The sequence below is a fragment of the Oncorhynchus mykiss genome, chromosome 3 (assembly GCF_057628025.1).
Source record: "Oncorhynchus mykiss isolate SJ-2025 chromosome 3, ASM5762802v1, whole genome shotgun sequence".
Taxonomy (NCBI): domain Eukaryota; kingdom Metazoa; phylum Chordata; class Actinopteri; order Salmoniformes; family Salmonidae; genus Oncorhynchus; species Oncorhynchus mykiss.
In genome coordinates, this window is record NC_143024.1 from 9,442,790 (window position 1) to 9,462,109 (window position 19,320).

At 41.5% G+C, this 19,320-nt stretch overlaps 1 protein-coding gene across 2 annotated transcripts in view; it reads left to right on the forward strand.

Annotated features, from left to right (window-relative positions):
- The window catches only part of LOC149984314 (collagen alpha-1(XIV) chain-like), a 239,470-nt gene that overhangs the window by 1,038 nt on the left and 219,112 nt on the right, over positions 1-19,320 (forward strand). For both annotated transcript variants that reach the window (XM_090219964.1, XM_090219955.1), the window contains exons 2-3: positions 4,171-4,289; positions 18,375-18,491. In XM_090219964.1, the coding sequence (XP_090076090.1) occupies positions 4,199-4,289; positions 18,375-18,491 (208 nt within the window). In that variant the 5' untranslated portion in view covers positions 4,171-4,198. The remainder of the gene's footprint in view (positions 1-4,170; positions 4,290-18,374; positions 18,492-19,320) is intronic.

Genomic DNA, 19,320 nt, shown 5'->3' on the forward strand with positions numbered 1-19,320 from the left:
CAGATTGATGAGGTTTATTTTGATTGGACTGCGTTTAGGGATTACTACTTCACGAGTTTCATCAGCAGTTTCAGCTTTCAAATTGAATGTGCTGATTCGTCTATACTTCCTCTTTTGAAGAATAATTGGCCATAAGGGTTTACAAGTAGGGGGAAAAAAAACATCCAATGTTTGTCAGCAAATAGTTACTTCCCATAAGGACACAAACTGGTTGAATCAACGCTGTTTCCACGTCATTTAAACAACAATAAATACATGTGATGAAATTGAAACAACGTGGGACCCTGTCATGGAACTGTAAAAAAAAACGTCATTTTTTTCACCGACCGTTTAACCTAAATCTAATGACAATATATTTATTTTGGTTAAATTGTATTGCATAAGTATAGCAAATAATGGTTTTGAAGAAAACATTTTATGCTTTTGCTGGTATAAAATAGTTTAAATGTCTAAATGATATCTCTGTCATGAAGTCAATGTCCAGGTTTAGTTTGATGGACACAGATACCAGGATTAAGATGTACAGTTATCTCTGTATATGAAGACACATTTTGACGCGTTATTCACTTATGTCCAGGGATGTTGATTGGAAATCTATTTTCATCATCAATGCTGTGTGAGTAAGATGAATGCATTGAATATAGTCATAGAACAAAAATGTACACAAGTGAGTAAAGCTGGTCATTTTCAGCCTACTGCCCTACAGTCGTCCTATGTGGCAGTATTGTACTAGCTTCCTCCATTCCTGTGCTGCTGTTACAATCTGCCTGTCTAGTCAAAGCCTTAATGATGAGTGACAGACAAGTTGAGCTCTGCTTGTTCTCAATGTCAACAATGGCACTCGGGAAATGTTCTCTTGTGCCTGTCCGTCAAAATGTAACAAAGTCCTCTACTGTTCTGTTTCCAACTTCCCATTCTGAAAGTGACTCTCATCTTCCCCCTTTTCCCCTCACTCCCTTCTGCCTGCCCCCACGTGAGACAGGCTGGGCCTCGACACTGAAAAAGCCCGATAGCTATGGATGTCTGTTACTACTCAATGCTGGTCTCTCTCTCTCTCTCTCTCTCTCTCTCTCTCTCTCTCTCTCTCTCTCTCTCTCTCTCTCTCTCTCTCTCTCTCTCTCTCAATTTACATTTTCAATTTAAGGGGCTTTATTGGCATAGGAAACATATGTTACCATTGCCAAAGCAAGTAAACACTCTCATACTCTCTCTCTCTCGCTCTCTCTCTCTCTCTCTCTTGCTCTCTCTCTCGCTCTCTCTCGCATTCTGTGTCCCTCTGTCCTCTCTCTCTTTCTCTCTCTCTTGCTCTCTCTCTCGCTCTCTCTCGCATTCTGTGTCCTTCTCTCTCTCTCTCTCTCTCTTCTCTCTCTCTCTCTCTCTCTCTCTCTCTCTCTCTCTCTCTCAATTCAATTCAATTCAGTTAAAGGGGCTTTATTGGCATGGGAAACATGTGTTAACATTGCCAAAGCAAGTGAGGTAGATGATATACAAAAGTGAAACAAACAATAAAAATTAACAGTAAACATTACACATGCAGAGGTTTCAAAACAATAAAGACATTACAAATGTCATATTATATATATATATATATACAGTGTTGTAACAATGTACAAATGTTTAAAGTACACAAGGGAAAATAAATAAACATAAATATGGGTTGTATTTACAATGGTGTTTGTTCTTCACTGGTTGCCCTTTTCTCGTGGCAACAGGTCACAAATCTTGCTGCTGTGATGGAACACTGTGGAATTTCACTCAGTAGATATGGGAGTTTATCAAAATTGGATTTGTTTTCGAATTCTTTGTGGATCTGTGTAATCTGAGGGAAATATGTGTCTCTAATATGATCATACATTGGACAGGAGGTTAGGAAGTGCAGCTCAGTTTCCACCTCATTTTGTGGGCAGTGTGCACATAGCCTGTCTTCTCTTGAGAGCCATGTCTGCCTACGGCGGCCTTTCTCAATAGCAAGGCTATGCTCACTGAGTCTGTACATAGTCAAAGCTTTCCTTAAGTTTGGTTCAGTCACAGTGGTCAGGTATTCTGCCACTGTGTACTCTCTGTTTAGGATCAGTCACAGTAGTCAGGTATTCTGCCGCTGTGTACTCTCTGTGTAGGGCCAAATAGCATTCTAGTTTGCTCTGTTTTTTTTGTTAATTCTTTCCAATGTGTCAAGTAATTATCTTTTTGTTTTCTCATGATTTGGTTGGGTCTAATTGTGCTCCTGTCCTGGGGCTCTGTGGGGTGTGTTTGTGAACAGAGCCCCAGGACCAGCTTGCTTAGGGGACTCTTCTCCAGGTTCATCTCTCTGTAGGTGATGGCTTTGTTATGGAAGGTTTGGGAATCGCTTCCTTTTAGGTGGTTGTAAAATGTAACGGCTCTTTTCTGGATTTTGATAATTAGCGGGTATCGGCCTAATTCTGCTCTGCATACATTATTTGGTGTTCTATGTTGTACACGGAGGATATTTTTGCAGAATTCTGCATGCAGAGTCTCAATTTGGTGTTTGTCCCATTTTGTGAAGTCTTGGTTGGTGAGCGGACCCCAGATCTCACAACCATGAAGGGCAATGGGCTCTATGACTGATTCAAGTATTTTTAGCCAGATCCTAATTGGTATGTTGAAATTGATGTTCCTTTTGATGGCATAGAATGCCCTTCTTGCCTTGTCTCTCAGATCGTTCACAGCTTTGTGGAAGTTACCTGTGGGGCTGATGTTTAGGCCAAGTTATGAATCGTTTTTTGTGTGCTCTCGGGCAACAGTATCTAGATGGAATTTGTATTTGTGGTCCTGGCGACTGGACCTTTTTTGGAACACCATTATTTTGGTCTTACTGAGATTTACTTTCAGGGCCCAGGTCTGACAGAATCTGTGCAGAAGATCTAGGTGCTGCTGTAGGCCCTCCTTAGTTGGTGACAGAAGCACCAGATCATCAGCAAACAGTAGACATTTGACTTGAGATTCTAGTAGGGTGAGGCCGGGTGCTGCAGACTTTTCTAGTGCCCGCGCCAATTCGTTGATATATATGTTGAAGAGGGTGGGGCTTAAGCTGATCCCTGTCTCAGCCCACGACCCTGTGTGAAGAAATGTGTGTGTTTTTTGCCAATTTTAACCGCACACTTGTTGTTTGTGTACATGGATTTTATAATGTCGTATGTTTTACCCCCAACACCACTTTCCATCAATTTGTATAGCAGACCCTCATGCCAAATTGAGTCAAAGGTTTTTTTGAAATAAAAAAAGCATGAGAAGACTTTGCCTTTTTTTGGTTTGATTGGTTGTCAATTAGGGTGTGCAGGGTGAATACATGGTCTGTTGTACGGTAATTTGGTAAAAAGCCAATTTGACATTTGCTCAGTACATTGTTTTCATTGAGGAAATGTACGAGTCTGCTGTTAATGATAATGCAGAGAATTTTCCCAAGGTTACTGTTGACGCATATTCCGCTGTAGTTATTGGGGTCAAATTTGTCTCCACTTTTGTGGATTGGGGTGATCAGTCCTTGGCTCCAAATATTGGGGAAGATGCCAGAGCTAAGGATAATGTTAAAGAGTTTTAGTATAGCCAATTGGAATTTGTTGTCTGTATATTTGATCATTTCATTGAGGATACCATCAACACCACAGGCCTTTTTGGGTTGGAGGGTTTTTATTTTGTCCTGTAACTCATTCAAGGTAATTGGAGAATCCAGTGGGTTCTGGTAGTCTCTCTCTCTCTCTCTCTCTCTCTCTCTCTCTCTCTCTCTCTCATCACTATTCCTAAAACCTCTTTCTAGCGCTCTCCAAAGCCCACAGCTGTGGCAGTCAGGCAGTGTTAAATAGTCTGTATTTCTCTTCCTCTCCCTGCTAGGTGCAGAAGGAGCATCACAGTTGTAAGGATGCTAATTTAAGGGGCTTTATTGGCATGGGAAACATTGCCAAAGCAAGTAAACACTCACTCTCATACTCTCTCTCTCTCTCTCTCTCTCTCCCTCTCTCTCTCTCTCTCTCTCTCTCTCTCTCTCATTGTCTCTCTCTCTCTCTCATTGTCTCTCTCTCTCTCTCTCTCGCTCTCTCTCTCTCTCTCTCTCTCTCTCTCATCACTATTCCTAAAACCTCTTTCTAGCGTTCTCCAAAGCCCACAGCTGTGGCAGTGTTAAATAGTCTGTATTTTTCTTCCTCTCCCTGCTAGGTGCAGAAGGAGCATCACAGTTGTAAGGATGCTGATTGTAGGACTCCCAATAAGGACGTGGTGTCCTCTGCTCTTCCTGGTGTTGGCTGTACATTTCCCAGCCCCTGCCCAGGGTCAAGGTAAGGGCTACACTGTGACTGGATGATTACCCAAATGCTTCCGTTGGTCGTCTCCTCTGTCAGTTCCTCTTTTGATGTGCAGATTTGGTCCCATTTCATTCCGTCTCTAACTGTACGTGGACGTGACATTTTCACCCCCCACACCAAGTCTTTGTTTTACATTCAAATAATACAATTTGATTCTTGTTTTGTGTTTGTCATGCTTTTTTTGTTGTTGTAAAGAATATTATTTGGGTGTAATCATATACATTTTTACATGGAGCATAAACCCGAGCCTTATAATGAGATATAAAGGCCCAGTCACAGAAGCACATCTGATTGCTATCATGCTTAGCTGGGCTGCCGACTTGATGTCCCCAAGATGATTGTTTAATCAGTCGTCTATCATGCAACAACCTTCACCTGTGGTCAATGGAAGAACCCTGTGGAGGGGGTCTCGTTTGGTCTGGTCTCGTCTGCTCTGGTCTTGGAGACAAACTGGGTTTAAATTCTATTCGCAATTATTTCAAATACTTGTTTTTATCTGTGCTTGATTGAGCCTGCCTGGTTTAATTGGGCAATAGAATAATCTCAAAATGGCAAACCCTCAAACCCATCTGGCACTCTAGGCAGACTCAGTCAACCCCCCCCCCCCCAAAAAAATAGTTGAAAGATGTTGAATAGTATGTGAACCCAGGTCTGCTGTGAGCGGATTGGAAAGGGAGAAAACATTCAGGATCCTATCTGAGGGGGGGGGGGGATCATATGAAAACGTCCTCCAGGGACACATCAACATTTAATTGGCCTGTCTGTGTGCTGCTTGGACGCAGCTCAGCTCAGCATTCCATCCAGGCCTTGGAGTGAAAAGATCCCAAATGACACCCTATTCCCTATGTAGTGCACTACTTTTAACCAGGACCCATAGGGCTCATAGCGCTCTGGTCAAAAGTAGTGCACTACATAGGGAATAGGGTTCCATAGGGCTCTGGTCTAAAGTAGTGCACTATATAGGGAATAAGGTGCCATTCGGTAGAGTAAAGCATCTGGTGTGGGAGTGGAGGCACTGTGGACTGGTGTGGAGCTGACCTGGGTTCATCTAGTGTGGGAGTGGAGGCTCTGTGGACTGGTGTGGAGCAGGCCTGGGTTCATCTGGTGTGGGAGTGGAGGCTCTGTGGACTGGTGTGGAGCAGACCTAGGTTCATCTGGTGTGGGAGTGGAGGCTCTATGGACTGGTGTGGAGCAGGCCTGGGTTCATCTGGTGTGGGAGTGGAGGCTCTGTGGACTGGTGTGGAGCAGACCTGGGTTCATCTGGTGTGGGAGTGGAGGCTCTGTGGACTGATGTGGAGCAGACCTGGGTTCGATTAGTATTTGTTTTCTTTTCAAATACTTGGAAAGTTCAGATAAGCTTGCCTGGCGCAGTGGAACCAATGGGATAGTCCCAACTCCCGACAGTGTCATCCCTGTCCATCTGGCAGTCCAGGCAGGCTCAATCAAACCATTAACAAATACTATTTGAACCCAGATCTGGTGTGAACAGGGGGATTTCTGACTCCTGTCTGTGAAGGGTGTATATATAATGTATATCTGGTCTGCACGTCTCTCCCCCACGGCTACTGACTCCTGTCTGTGGAGGGTGTATATATAATGTATATCTGGTCTGCACGTCTCTCCCCCACGGCTACTGACTCCTGTCTGTGGAGGGTGTATACATAATGTATATCTGGTCTGCACGTCTCTCCCCCACGGCTACTGACTCCTGTCTGTGGAGGGTGTATATATAATGTATATCTGGTCTGCACGTCTCTCCCCCACGGCTACTGACTCCTGTCTGTGGAGGGTGTATATATAATGTATATCTGGTCTGCACGTCTCTCCCCCACGGCTACTGACTCCTGTCTGTGGAGGGTGTATATATAATGTATATCTGGTCTGCACGTCTCTCCCCCACGGCTACTGACTCCTGTCTGTGGAGGGTGTATATATAATGTATATCTGGTCTGCACGTCTCTCCCCCACGGCTACTGACTCCTGTCTGTGGAGGGTGTATATATAATGTATATCTGGTCTGCACGTCTCTCCCCCACGGCTACTGACTCCTGTCTGTGGAGGGTGTATATATAATGTATATCTGGTCTGCACGTCTCTCCCCCACGGCTACTGACTCCTGTCTGTGGAGGGTGTATATATAATGTGTATCTGGTCTGCACGTCTCTCCCCCACGGCTACTGACTCCTGTCTGTGGAGGGTGTATATATAATGTATATCTGGTCTGCACGTCTCTCCCCCACGGCTACTGACTCCTGTCTGTGGAGGGTGTATATATAATGTATATCTGGTCTGCACGTCTCTCCCCCACGGCTACTGACTCCTGTCTGTGGAGGGTGTATATATAATGTATATCTGGTCTGCACGTCTCTCCCCCACGGCTACTGACTCCTGTCTGTGGAGGGTGTATATATAATGTATATCTGGTCTGCACGTCTCTCCCCCACGGCTACTGACTCCTGTCTGTGGAGGGTGTATATATAATGTATATCTGGTCTGCACGTCTCTCCCCCACGGCTACTGACTCCTGTCTGTGGAGGGTGTATATATAATGTATATCTGGTCTGCACGTCTCTCCCCCACGGCTACTGACTCCTGTCTGTGGAGGGTGTATATATAATGTTTATCTGGTCTGCACGTCTTTCCCCCACGGCTCTCTGCTCGGGTCAAGCTAGGCCACTTACCATTTCCTGTATATATAATACACTGGGAGTTCCATTTGTTTAAAAAAAAGAAGTGATTTTAGGTTATTTCAACCCCCAGTCACCACTGTCTATTGTAGTGGACACTGGACACTGGACACAACTAGCTGCTACAACCTGTAACAGAGAATCTCTATCTGTCTCTGGGCACCACAGTGTGTTGTCTGGTCAGGCTCTGGGGTCAGTGACATGCTGTTTCATATGACAGAGTCCTTCGCTAATGATTCTCTATTGATTCCATGTCTGTCTGTATGGGTCAGCTCCGTGCTCTACTCCAAATGGCATCAGATTAGCTTTTAGTTACCTAATTAGGAAAAAAACAAGGTGTTTCATTTGAGCGTGTTAAAATCTAGATTGGTGAATTTGTATGTGTGTAGGGAGAGATTCTGATGAGAGTGTCAGAAAAACAGGTCAATAAAACCCAAACAGATGGTCGTGTTTTCATTTACCTGCAACAGTAGAGTACACGCTTACAACGAGAGGTTTCAAAAGGGTTCTTCTGCTGTCCCCATAGGAGAACCCTTTTGGGTTCCAGGTAGAACCCTTTTGGGTTCCAGGTAGAACCCTTTTGGGTTCCAGGTAGAACCCTTTTGGGTTCCAGGTAGAACCCTTTTGGGTTCCAGGTAGAACCCTTTTGGGTTCCAGGTAGAACCCTTTTGTTTTTTTGAGACAAGATAGTAGCTTCTAAATCAAATCAAATCAAATTTATTTATATAGCCCTTCGTACATCAGCTGATATCTCAAAGTGCTGTACAGAAACCCAGCCTAAAACCCCAAACAGCAAGCAATGCAGGTGTAGAAGCACTAAACAATTGGATACCACGAAATTGGGGAGAAAAGGGGTTCTTCGGCTGTCCCCAGAGGAGAACCCTTTTGATTCTAGGTAAAACTTTTGAGGTTCCATAGTAGCTACTATCTTGTCTCATCGCTACAACTCCGGTACGGGCTCGGGAGAGACAAAGGTCGAAAGCCATGTGTCCCCCGAAACACAACCCAACCAAGCCACACTGCTTCTTAACACAGCGCGCATCCAACCCGGAAGCCAGCCGCACCAATGAGACAAGGATTTCCCTACCGGCCAAACCCTCCTTAACCCGGACGACGCTAGGCCTCCCGGTCGCGGCCAGAGCCTGGGCTCGAACCCAGAGTCTCTGGTGGCACAGCTAGTAGCGCTGCGATGCAGTGCCCTAGACCACTGCGCCACCCGGGAGGCAAAGAACCCTTTCAAGGTTCTAGATAGCACCTTTTTTTCTAGGAATGTAGAGTGTAGCTGCCTGTGTTGTTAATGCTACTGTGTTCATGTTCATTTTAAATCCATGTCTGGGGTTTCATTTAGGCCTGGATGAGTAGAACGAGGAACTTATTGACATTCTATGTAAACCTAATTCACATTATCCAAACAACTCTTGGTCAATATCGCTTCTCTAATCCCCACGTTTGTGGTATTCAACATGACAGTACTCTTAACCAACTTCGACTGAACGGCACCGAATGTATACTGCAGCCTCATTCTCCACATGGTGTGATGGAGGACTAGCAGAACAGAGTCTTAATATTTAAATACCCTCAGCAGGGATTTACGCACCATGCTGGTAACAGATGAATGTTCCAAAAAGATGAAGCTAGGCCTTTAGTCAGGTAGGTGAGCAGCGTGCCAAGAGAGGGAAGACATACAGACAGACATACAGACAGACAGACAGACAGGTAAAGGGCTCAGAGGATTCAGGGGTAAGTGCTATCTGCCACAACAGAAGACTCCTCACATGGAGGAGAGGAGAGGGATGAGCCAAGGGTGAGTAATGACATGCTGATAGCCAAGGGTGAATAATGACATGCTGATAGCCAAGGGTGAGTAATGACATGCTGATAGCCAAGGGTGAGTAATGACATGCTGATAGCCAAGGGGGTAATAATGACCTGATGATAGCCAAGGGTGAATAATGACATGCTGATAGTCAAGGGTGAATAATGACATGCTGATAGCCAAGGGTGAGTAATGACATGCTGATAGCCAAGGGGGTAATAATGACCTGATGATAGCCAAGGGTGAATAATGACATGCTGATAGTCAAGGGTGAGTAATGACATGCTGATAGCCACTGGTGAATAATGACATGCTGATAGCCAAGGGTGAATAATGACATGCTGATAGCCAAGGGGGTAATAATGACCTGATGATAGCCAAGGGGTAATAATGACATGCTGATAGCCAAGGGTGAATAATGACATGCTGATAGTCAAGGGTGAATAATGACATGCTGATAGCCAAGGGTGAATAATGACATGCTGATAGCCAAGGGGGTAATAATGACATGCTGATAGCCAAGGGTGAATAATGACATGCTGATAGTCAAGGGTGAATAATGACATGCTGATAACCAAGGGGGTAATAATGACATGCTGATAGCCAAGGGTGAGTAATGACATTCTGATAGCCAAGGGTGAATAATGACATGCTGATAGCCAAGGGGGTAATAATGACATGCTGATAGTCAAGGGTGAATAATGACATGCTGATAGCCAAGGGGGTAATAATGACATGCTGATAGCCAAGGGGGTAGTAATGACATGCTGATAGCCAAGGGGGTAATAATGACATGCTGATAACCAAGGGGGTAATAATGACCTGCTGATAGCCAAGGGTGAATAATGACATGCTGATAGCCAAGGGGGTAATAATGACATGCTGATAGTCAAGGGTGAATAATGACATGCTGATAGCCAAGGGGGTAGTAATGACATGCTGATAGCCAAGGGGGTAATAATGACATGCTGATAGCCAAGGGTGGAATAATGTCATGCTGATAGCCACGGGTGAATAATGACATGCTGATAGCCAAGGGTGTAATAATGTCATGCTGATAGCCACGGGTGAATAATGACATGCTGATAACCAAGGGGGTAATAATGTCATGCTGATAGCCACGGGTGGATAATGACATGCTGAAAGTCAAGGGGGAAATAATGACATGCTGATAGCCACGGGTGGATAATGACATGCTGATAGTCAAGGGGGAAATAATGACATGCTGATAGCCACGGGTGGATAATGACATGCATCACATCATGAAGGAATCCTACAGCTACTGTGTTCATCTGTGGAATCCTCGACTCACAATAGTGTTCCATTGTTCCTCTCGGAATCCTCCACACCCTCGTCCTCACACAGAGAAAATGGACGTATGTGTTCCTATACATTATTCAGATCTCATGTACAGCTGAGTCAGGCTGACAGATGCTCCCATACACCCGAGGGGAAGGGGGGGGGGTGATCTACCAGAGGGTTGCTGGCATCAATATCTCAGGTGCCACATACTGCCGATGTTCCCTTGACAGGAACATAACCCCTGCTTCAGCCTCTCCGACGTTACGTGTGTATATCAGCGTGTTGACAAAAGCAGAAGACTAATGTCTATCTGGACTAATAAACATCCTGTCCTCCGTCAACTCAATTCATGTGCAGTGAGTCAGACAGTACAAATGGAAAGTACTTAAAGATGGCAATTTGTGAATTTGTAGCTACTTCTGCCAAGGCAGTTGGTGTTAAATACCTCACATTATATTCACATCTAGTATCCAGTCATTATTTAATTGTCTTTTCTGTTTCCCAGGTGGTTTTAAATACCTCACATTAAATTCACATCTAGTATCCAGTCATTATTTAATGGTCTTTTCTGTTTCCCAGGTGGTTTTAAATACCTCACATTAAATTCACATCTAGTATCCAGTCTTTTCTGTTTCCCAGGTGGTTTTAAATACCTCACATTATATTCACATCTAGTATCCAGCCATAACTGTGTCACCAAATGTCTCTGTTCATTACAAACCCGTTTATACACACGGTTAGATAAAACACTAGAGATCAATGTGTCGGAGGAAACACCGTACACCTGGCGACCTAGTCAGCGTGCACTGTGCCCGGCCCGCCACAGTGCACAGTGCGCGGTGAGACAAGGACATCCCTGCCGGCCAAACCCTAATCCGGACGAAGCTGGGCCAATTGTGCGCCACCCCATGGTCCTCCCGGTCGCGGCCGTCTGTGACAGAGCCTGGACTCGAACAGAATCTCTGGTGGCACAGCTAGCACTGCGATGCACTGCCTTATACCACTGCGCCACCCAGGAGGCCCTATTATAATTTTTTTATGTATACATTTGCAAACAATTCTAAAAACCTGTTTTCGCTTTGTCATTATGGGGTTTTGTGTGTAGATTGATGAGGAACAAAAAAGATGTTGTCCATTTTAGAGTAAAGTTGTAACATAACAAAACATGGAAAAGAGTCAAGGGGTCTGAATACACTGAACACAGAAACCACCCCCAGGTGAGTTCCTATCAGGTTTATAGGAGATATTTACTGAACACAGAAACCACCCCCAGATGAGTTCCTATCAGGTTTATAGGAGATGTTTACTGAACACAGAAACCACCCCCAGGTGAGTTCCTATCAGGTTTATAGGAGATCTTTACTGAACACAGAAACAACCCCCAGATGAGTTCCTATCAGGTTTATAGGAGATATTTACTGAACACAGAAACCACCCCCAGATGAGTTCCTATCAGGTTTATAGGAGATGTTTACTGAACACAGAAACAACCCCCAGATGAGTTCCTATCAGGTTTATAGGAGATGTTTACTGAACACAGAAACAACCTCCAGGTGAGTTCCTATCAGGTTTATAGGAGATGTTTACTGAACACAGAAACCACCCCCAGATGAGTTCCTATCAGGTTTATAGGAGATGTTTACTGAACACAGAAACCACCCCCAGGTGAGTTCCTATCAGGTTTATAGGAGATGTTTACTGAACACAGAAACCACCCCCAGATGAGTTCCTATCAGGTTTATAGGAGATATTTACTGAACACAGAAACAACCCCCAGATGAGTTCCTATCAGGTTTATAGGAGATGTTTACTGAACACAGAAACCACCCCCAGATGAGTTCCTATCAGGTTTATAGGAGATGTTTACTGAACACAGAAACCACCCCCAGATGAGTTCCTATCAGGTTTATAGGAGATGTTTACTGAACACAGAAACCACCCCCAGATGAGTTCCTATCAGGTTAGTGATCATATACAGTGCCTTGCGAAAGTATTCGGCCCCCTTGAACTTTGCGACCTTTTGCCACATTTCAGGCTTCAAACATAAAGATATAAAACTGTATTTGTTTGTGAAGAATCAACAACAAGTGGGACACAATCATGAAGTGGAACGACATTTATTGGATATTTCAAACTTTTTTAACAAATCAAAAACTGAAAAATTGGGCGTGCAAAATTATTCAGCCCCTTTACTTTCAGTGCAGCAAACTCTCTCCAGAAGTTCAGTGAGGATCTCTGAATGATCCAATGTTGACCTAAATGACTAATGAGGATAAATACAATCCACCCCCAGATGAGTTCCTATCAGGTTTATAGGAGATGTTTACTGAACACAGAAACCACCCCCAGGTGAGTTCCTATCAGGTTTATAGGAGATGTTTACTGAACACAGAAACCACCCCCAGATGAGTTCCTATCAGGTTTATAGGAGATGTTTACTGAACACAGAAACCACCCCCAGATGAGTTCCTATCAGGTTAGTGATCATATACAGTGCCTTGCGAAAGTATTCGGCCCCCTTGAACTTTGCGACCTTTTGCCACATTTCAGGCTTCAAACATAAAGATATAAAACTGTATTTGTTTGTGAAGAATCAACAACAAGTGGGACACAATCATGAAGTGGAACGACATTTATTGGATATTTCAAACTTTTTTAACAAATCAAAAACTGAAAAATTGGGCGTGCAAAATTATTCAGCCCCCTTAAGTTAATACTTTGTAGCGCCACCTTTTGCTGCGATTACAGCTGTAAGTCGCTTGGGGTATGTCTCTATCAGTTTTGCACATCGAGAGACTGAAATTTTTTCCCATTCCTCCTTGCAAAACAGCTCGAGCTCAGTGAGGTTGGATGGAGAGCATTTGTGAACAGCAGTTTTCAGTTCTTTCCACAGATTCTCGATTGGATTCAGGTCTGGACTTTGACTTGGCCATTCTAACACCTGGATATGTTTATTTTTGAACCATTCCATTGTAGATTTTGCTTTATGTTTTGGATCATTGTCTTGTTGGAAGACAAATCTCCGTCCCAGTCTCAGGTCTTTTGCAGACTCCATCAGGTTTTCTTCCAGAATGGTCCTGTATTTGGCTCCATCCATCTTCCCATCAATTTTAACCATCTTCCATGTCCCTGCTGAAGAAAAGCAGGCCCAAACCATGATGCTGCCACCACCATGTTTGACAGTGGTGATGGTGTGTTCAGCTGTGTTGCTTTTACGCCAAACATAACGTTTTGAATTGTTGCCAAAAAGTTCAATTTTGGTTTCATCTGACCAGAGCACCTTCTTCCACATGTTTGGTGTGTCTCCCAGGTGGCTTGTGGCAAACTTTAAACAACACTTTTTATGGATATCTTTAAGAAATGGCTTTCTTCTTGCCACTCTTCCATAAAGGCCAGATTTGTGCAATATACGACTGACTGATTGTTGTCCTATGGACAGAGTCTCCCACCTCAGCTGTAGATCTCTGCAGTTCATCCAGAGTGATCATGGGCCTCTTGGCTGCATCTCTGATCTGTCTTCTCCTTGTATGAGCTGAAAGTTTAGAGGAACGGCCAGGTCTTGGTAGATTTGCAGTGGTCTGATACTCCTTCCATTTCAATATTATCGCTTGCACAGTGCTCCTTGGGATGTTTAAAGCTTGGGAAATCTTTTTGTATCCAAATCCGGCTTTAAACTTCTTCACAGTATCTCGGACCTGCCTGGTGTGTTCCTTGTTCTTCATGATGCTCTCTGCGCTTTTAACGGACCTCTGAGACTATCACAGTGCAGGTGCATTTATACGGAGACTTGATTACACACAGGTGGATTGTATTTATCCTCATTAGTCATTTAGGTCAACATTGGATCATTCAGAGATCCTCACTGAACTTCTGGAGAGAGTTTGCTGCACTGAAAGTAAAGGGGCTGAATAATTTTGCACGCCCAATTTTTCAGTTTTTGATTTGTTAAAAAAGTTTGAAATATCCAATAAATGTTGTTCCACTTCATGATTGTGTCCCACTTGTTGTTGATTCTTCACAAAAAAATACAGTTTTATATCTTTATGTTTGAAGCCTGAAATGTGGCAAAAGGTCGCAAAGTTCAAGGGGGCCGAATACTTTCGCAAGGCACTGTATATTTATTTCTCTAACCTAAAAGTTTCCCTTTATCCTTCATAATTTATTTAAAGCTTGTGCCAGATTGTATATAACTTTACATGCCCATATTCTTCCTAATAAACAGCTTCAAGTCCCTATATGGTAGATACTGTAGTATATTCAAAGATTTATAGGCATGTAAAGATTACATTGGTACCCATTCTTCTACTTGCAAGGAGGAACAAACACCACTGTGTTTGTTGGCCTGGGCATTGAGCCTTGTCTTCTCAACTTCTCATTGTCTCCTCAACTTCTCAGTGTCTTCTCAACTTCTCATTGTCTTCTCAACTTCTCATTGTCTTCTCAACTTCTCCTTGTCTTCTCAACTTCTCCTTGTCTTATCATCTTCTCATTGTATTCTCATCTTCTCATTGTATTCTCATCTTCTCATTCTATTCTCATCTTCTCAACTTCTCATTGTCTTCTCAACTTCTCATTGTCTTCTCAACTTCTCATTGTCTTCTCAACTTCTCATTGTCTTCTCAACTCAAAAGGTGGCAATGTAGTAGTGTGGTTCTGGTGACTAGTTTGTAGTTCAACTAACATAGAATGTAGACCAAGTAAAATGGTGAAAGTGCTATGCAACAACCTTATAAATAGTTTTGCGTCAATCTCAGATGGTAGTATTTCACCATACTACTGGAACGTCGTCTGTCCATAGCTGGAGAAAAAAAGAGTACCACTTTACATGTGGTTGTTCTTATTGGCTACAAGAAACACCATGCTGTTACATGGTACTAAAAAGTAAGAGCAGCTTCATGTAAAGAAACAAAGTCACATTCTCTTCCTCATAGCTGCCTGCATATAGAAACAGCAGATAGCATCAATATCTAGCTATAGCCTAGCTGCGCTAACGTAATCCTAAGAGAGTGTCTTCCACTGACTGTTCTTTCCATCGGGACGGCAGGTGAATATCTAGCTATAGCCTAGCTGCGCTAACGTAATCCTAAGAGAATGTCTTCCACTGACTGTTCTTTCCATCGGGACGGCAGGTGAAGCTGATTGATTCTCCATCAACTGAGAGATCAAACATTTACTGACTCTTAACAGTCTGCAGCACCTGTCTTTTTGAGAGGAAATGTCGATGCCGTCATCGACTTAGAAACGCTAGCCTGGAATCCCATCTGATTTGCTCTGTTTCACAATGATTTTACATGAAACAAAGTTTATCAGTTGGGATTTCAGGTTATAAACATGCCCTCCCCCCTCCCCCCCCCCCCTCCATCCTTACTAGTTAAAAATGGTGTCTCAAAAAGTAAGGCAATATGACTGACATTTAAGAACCTTCTTTGTCTATAACGGTTTGGTTTGCAATATGCTATTCTACAACAATATGCTATTCTACAACAATATGCTATTCTACAACAATATGCTATTCTACAACAATATGCTATTCTACAACAATATGCTATTCTACAACAATATGCTATTCTACAACTATATGCTATTCTACAACTATATGCTATTCTACAACAATATGCTATTCTACAACAATATGCTATTCTACAACAATATGCTATTCTACAACTATATGCTATTCTACAACTATATGCTATTCTACAACAATATGCTATTCTACAACAATATGCTATTCTACAATAATATGCTATTCTACAATAATATGCTATTCTACAACAATATGCTATTCTACAACAATATGCTATTCTACAACAATATGCTATTCTACAACAATATGCTATTCTACAACAATATGCTATTCTACAACAATATGCTATTGGACAACAATATGCTATTCTACAACAATATGCTATTCTACAACAATATGCTATTGAACAACAATATGCTATTCTACAACAATATGCTATTGAACAACAATATGCTATTGGACAACAATATGCTATTCTACAACAATATGCTATTGGACAACAATATGCTATTCTACAACAATATGCTATTCTACAACAATATGCTATTCCACAACAATATGCTATTGAACAACAATATGCTATTGGACAACAATATGCTATTCTACAACAATATGCTATTGGACAACAATATGCTATTCTACAACAATATGCTATTCTACAACAATATGCTATTCTACAACTATATGCTATTGAACAACAATATGCTATTCTACAACTATATGCTATTGAACAACAATATGCTATTCTACAACAATATGCTATTCTACAACAATATGCTATTCTACAACTATATGCTATTGAACAACAATATGCTATTCTACAACAATATGCTATTCTACAACAATATGCTATTCTACAACTATATGCTATTCTACAACTATATGCTATTGAACAACAATATGCTATTGGACAACAATATGCTATTCTACAACAATATGCTATTGAACAACAATATGCTATTCTACAACAATATGCTATTCTACAACAATATGCTATTCTACAACAATATGCTATTCTACAACTATATGCTATTCTACAACTATATGCTATTCTACAACTATATGCTATTCTACAACTATATGCTATTCTACAAATATATGCTATTCTACAACTATATGCTATTCTACAACTATATGCTATTCTACAAATATATGCTATTCTACAACTATATGCTATTCTACAACTATATGCTATTCTACAACTATATGCTATTCTACAACAATATGCTATTCTACAACAATATGCTATTCTACAACAATATGCTATTCTACATCAATATGCTATTGAACAACAATATGCTATTGGACAACAATATGCTATTCTACAACAATATGCTATTCTACAACAATATGCTATTCTACAACAATATGCTATTCTACAACAATATGCTATTCTACAACTATATGCTATTCTACAAATATATGCTATTCTACAACTATATGCTATTCTACAACTATATGCTATTCTACAACTATATGCTATTCTACAAATATATGCTATTCTACAACTATATGCTATTCTACAACTATATGCTATTCTACAAATATATGCTATTCTACAACTATATGCTATTCTACAACTATATGCTATTCTACAAATATATGCTATTCTACAACTATATGCTATTCTACAACTATATGCTATTCTACAACTATATGCTATTCTACAACAATATGCTATTCTACAACAATATGCTATTCTACAACAATATGCTATTCTACAACAATATGCTATTCTACAACAATATGCTATTCTACAACAATATGCTATTCTACAACAATATGCTATTGAACAACAATATGCTATTCCACAACAATATGCTATTCTACAACAATATGCTATTCTACAACAATATGCTATTCTACAACAATATGCTATTCCACAACAATATGCTATTCTACAACAATATGCTATTCCACAACAATATGCTATTCTACAACAATATGCTATTCTACAACAATATGCTATTCTACAACAATATGCTATTCTACAACAATATGCTATTCTACAACAATATGCTATTCTACAACAATATGCTATTCCACAACAATATGCTATTGAACAACAATATGCTATTCTACAACAATATGCTATTGAACAACAATATGCTATTCCACAACAATATGCTATTCTACAACAATATGCTATTCTACAACTATATGCTATTCTACAACTATATGCTATTCTACAACAATATGCTATTCCACAACAATATGCTATTCTACAACAATATGCTATTCTACAACAATATGCTATTCTACAACAATATGCTATTCTACAACAATATGCTATTGAACAACAATATGCTATTGAACAACAATATGCTATTCTACAACAATATGCTATTCTACAACAATATGCTATTCTACAACAATATGCTATTGGACAACAATATGTTATTCAATATGTTATTGTGTTATACCAGAATGGGTTGTCTTTGTGGACGTCTGTTCATTGTCTGTGTGTGATTAACCTGGCTGATGTGTAGTACCGTAGTGGCACTAACACCTGCTGGGGATTGTATCTGCCTCCCAAATCTTACCATACTCCGTCTGTGGTCCACTACCTTCAATCAGAGTCCTATGGGCCCTGGTCAAAAGTAGTGCACCAAATAGAGAATAGGGTGCTATTTGGGACAAAGTCTGTATTCAACATGTTAATCATCAATACTCAAACTGTAACTGAATGAGTCAGTATTAATGATGGGTCTACTGTTGTTCTGTTTCAGTTCCAGCTCCCAGAAGATTACGTTTTAAAGTACTGGGGACGAGCAAATTACATGTATCCTGGAAAGAGCCGAAAGGGAATGTCGACGGCTATAGAGTTTTATACCAGAGTGAACCAGGTAAGAGTTCTAATCATCTGTCTGTGCCTTTAGTTGATGTAGATAGTATAAAAATATACTCTTGGTAGATAGTGTGGTCTACAGCTTATCATGAGGTACACTTCCCTCAGGCGAGCAATACCTCGAGACTTCCTTAATATTAGACATCGCACAACAGCTGTTATTGACAAATAGACAGAGTCAATAAACAGTAACGTGCCAAGGTGCTGAATGCATCCCAATCCTATTGCAAATATTATGCGCCCTTACTGACGTTGGCCAGTAGTAGGCACAGCCCTTAATGAATGGAGAAACAGTGTGGTCATCAGCTTCACAAGCAAATGATGAGTGGAGTATTGCTGTTAATACAACTGTATTACCAGACGTAGCTGTTCTGTCCTGCCGACGCACAGAAAACGCAGCCAACTGTATATCATCCATGTCGTCGTTCAGCCACAACTGTGAAACATAAGATATTACAGTTTTTAATGTCCCGTTGGTAGGATTGTCTCGAACTGAGATCATCCAGTTTATTCTCCAGTGATTGCACGTTGGCCAATAGAACGGTTGGTAGAGGCGGGGAACCCAGTCGCCGACTAATTCTCACAAGGCATCCCAATCTCCGCCCCCTGTATTTCCTCATTTTCTTCATGCGAATGACAGGGATTTTGGGCCTGGTCTCGGAGAACCAGTATATCCTTTGTGTCGGACTCATTAAAGAAAAAATCTTTGTCCAGTTTGAGGTGAGTAATCACTGCTCTGATATCCAGAATGTATTTTCAGTCATAAAAGAGGGTAGCAGAAACATTATGTACAGAATATGTTACAAACAATGTAACAAAACCACACA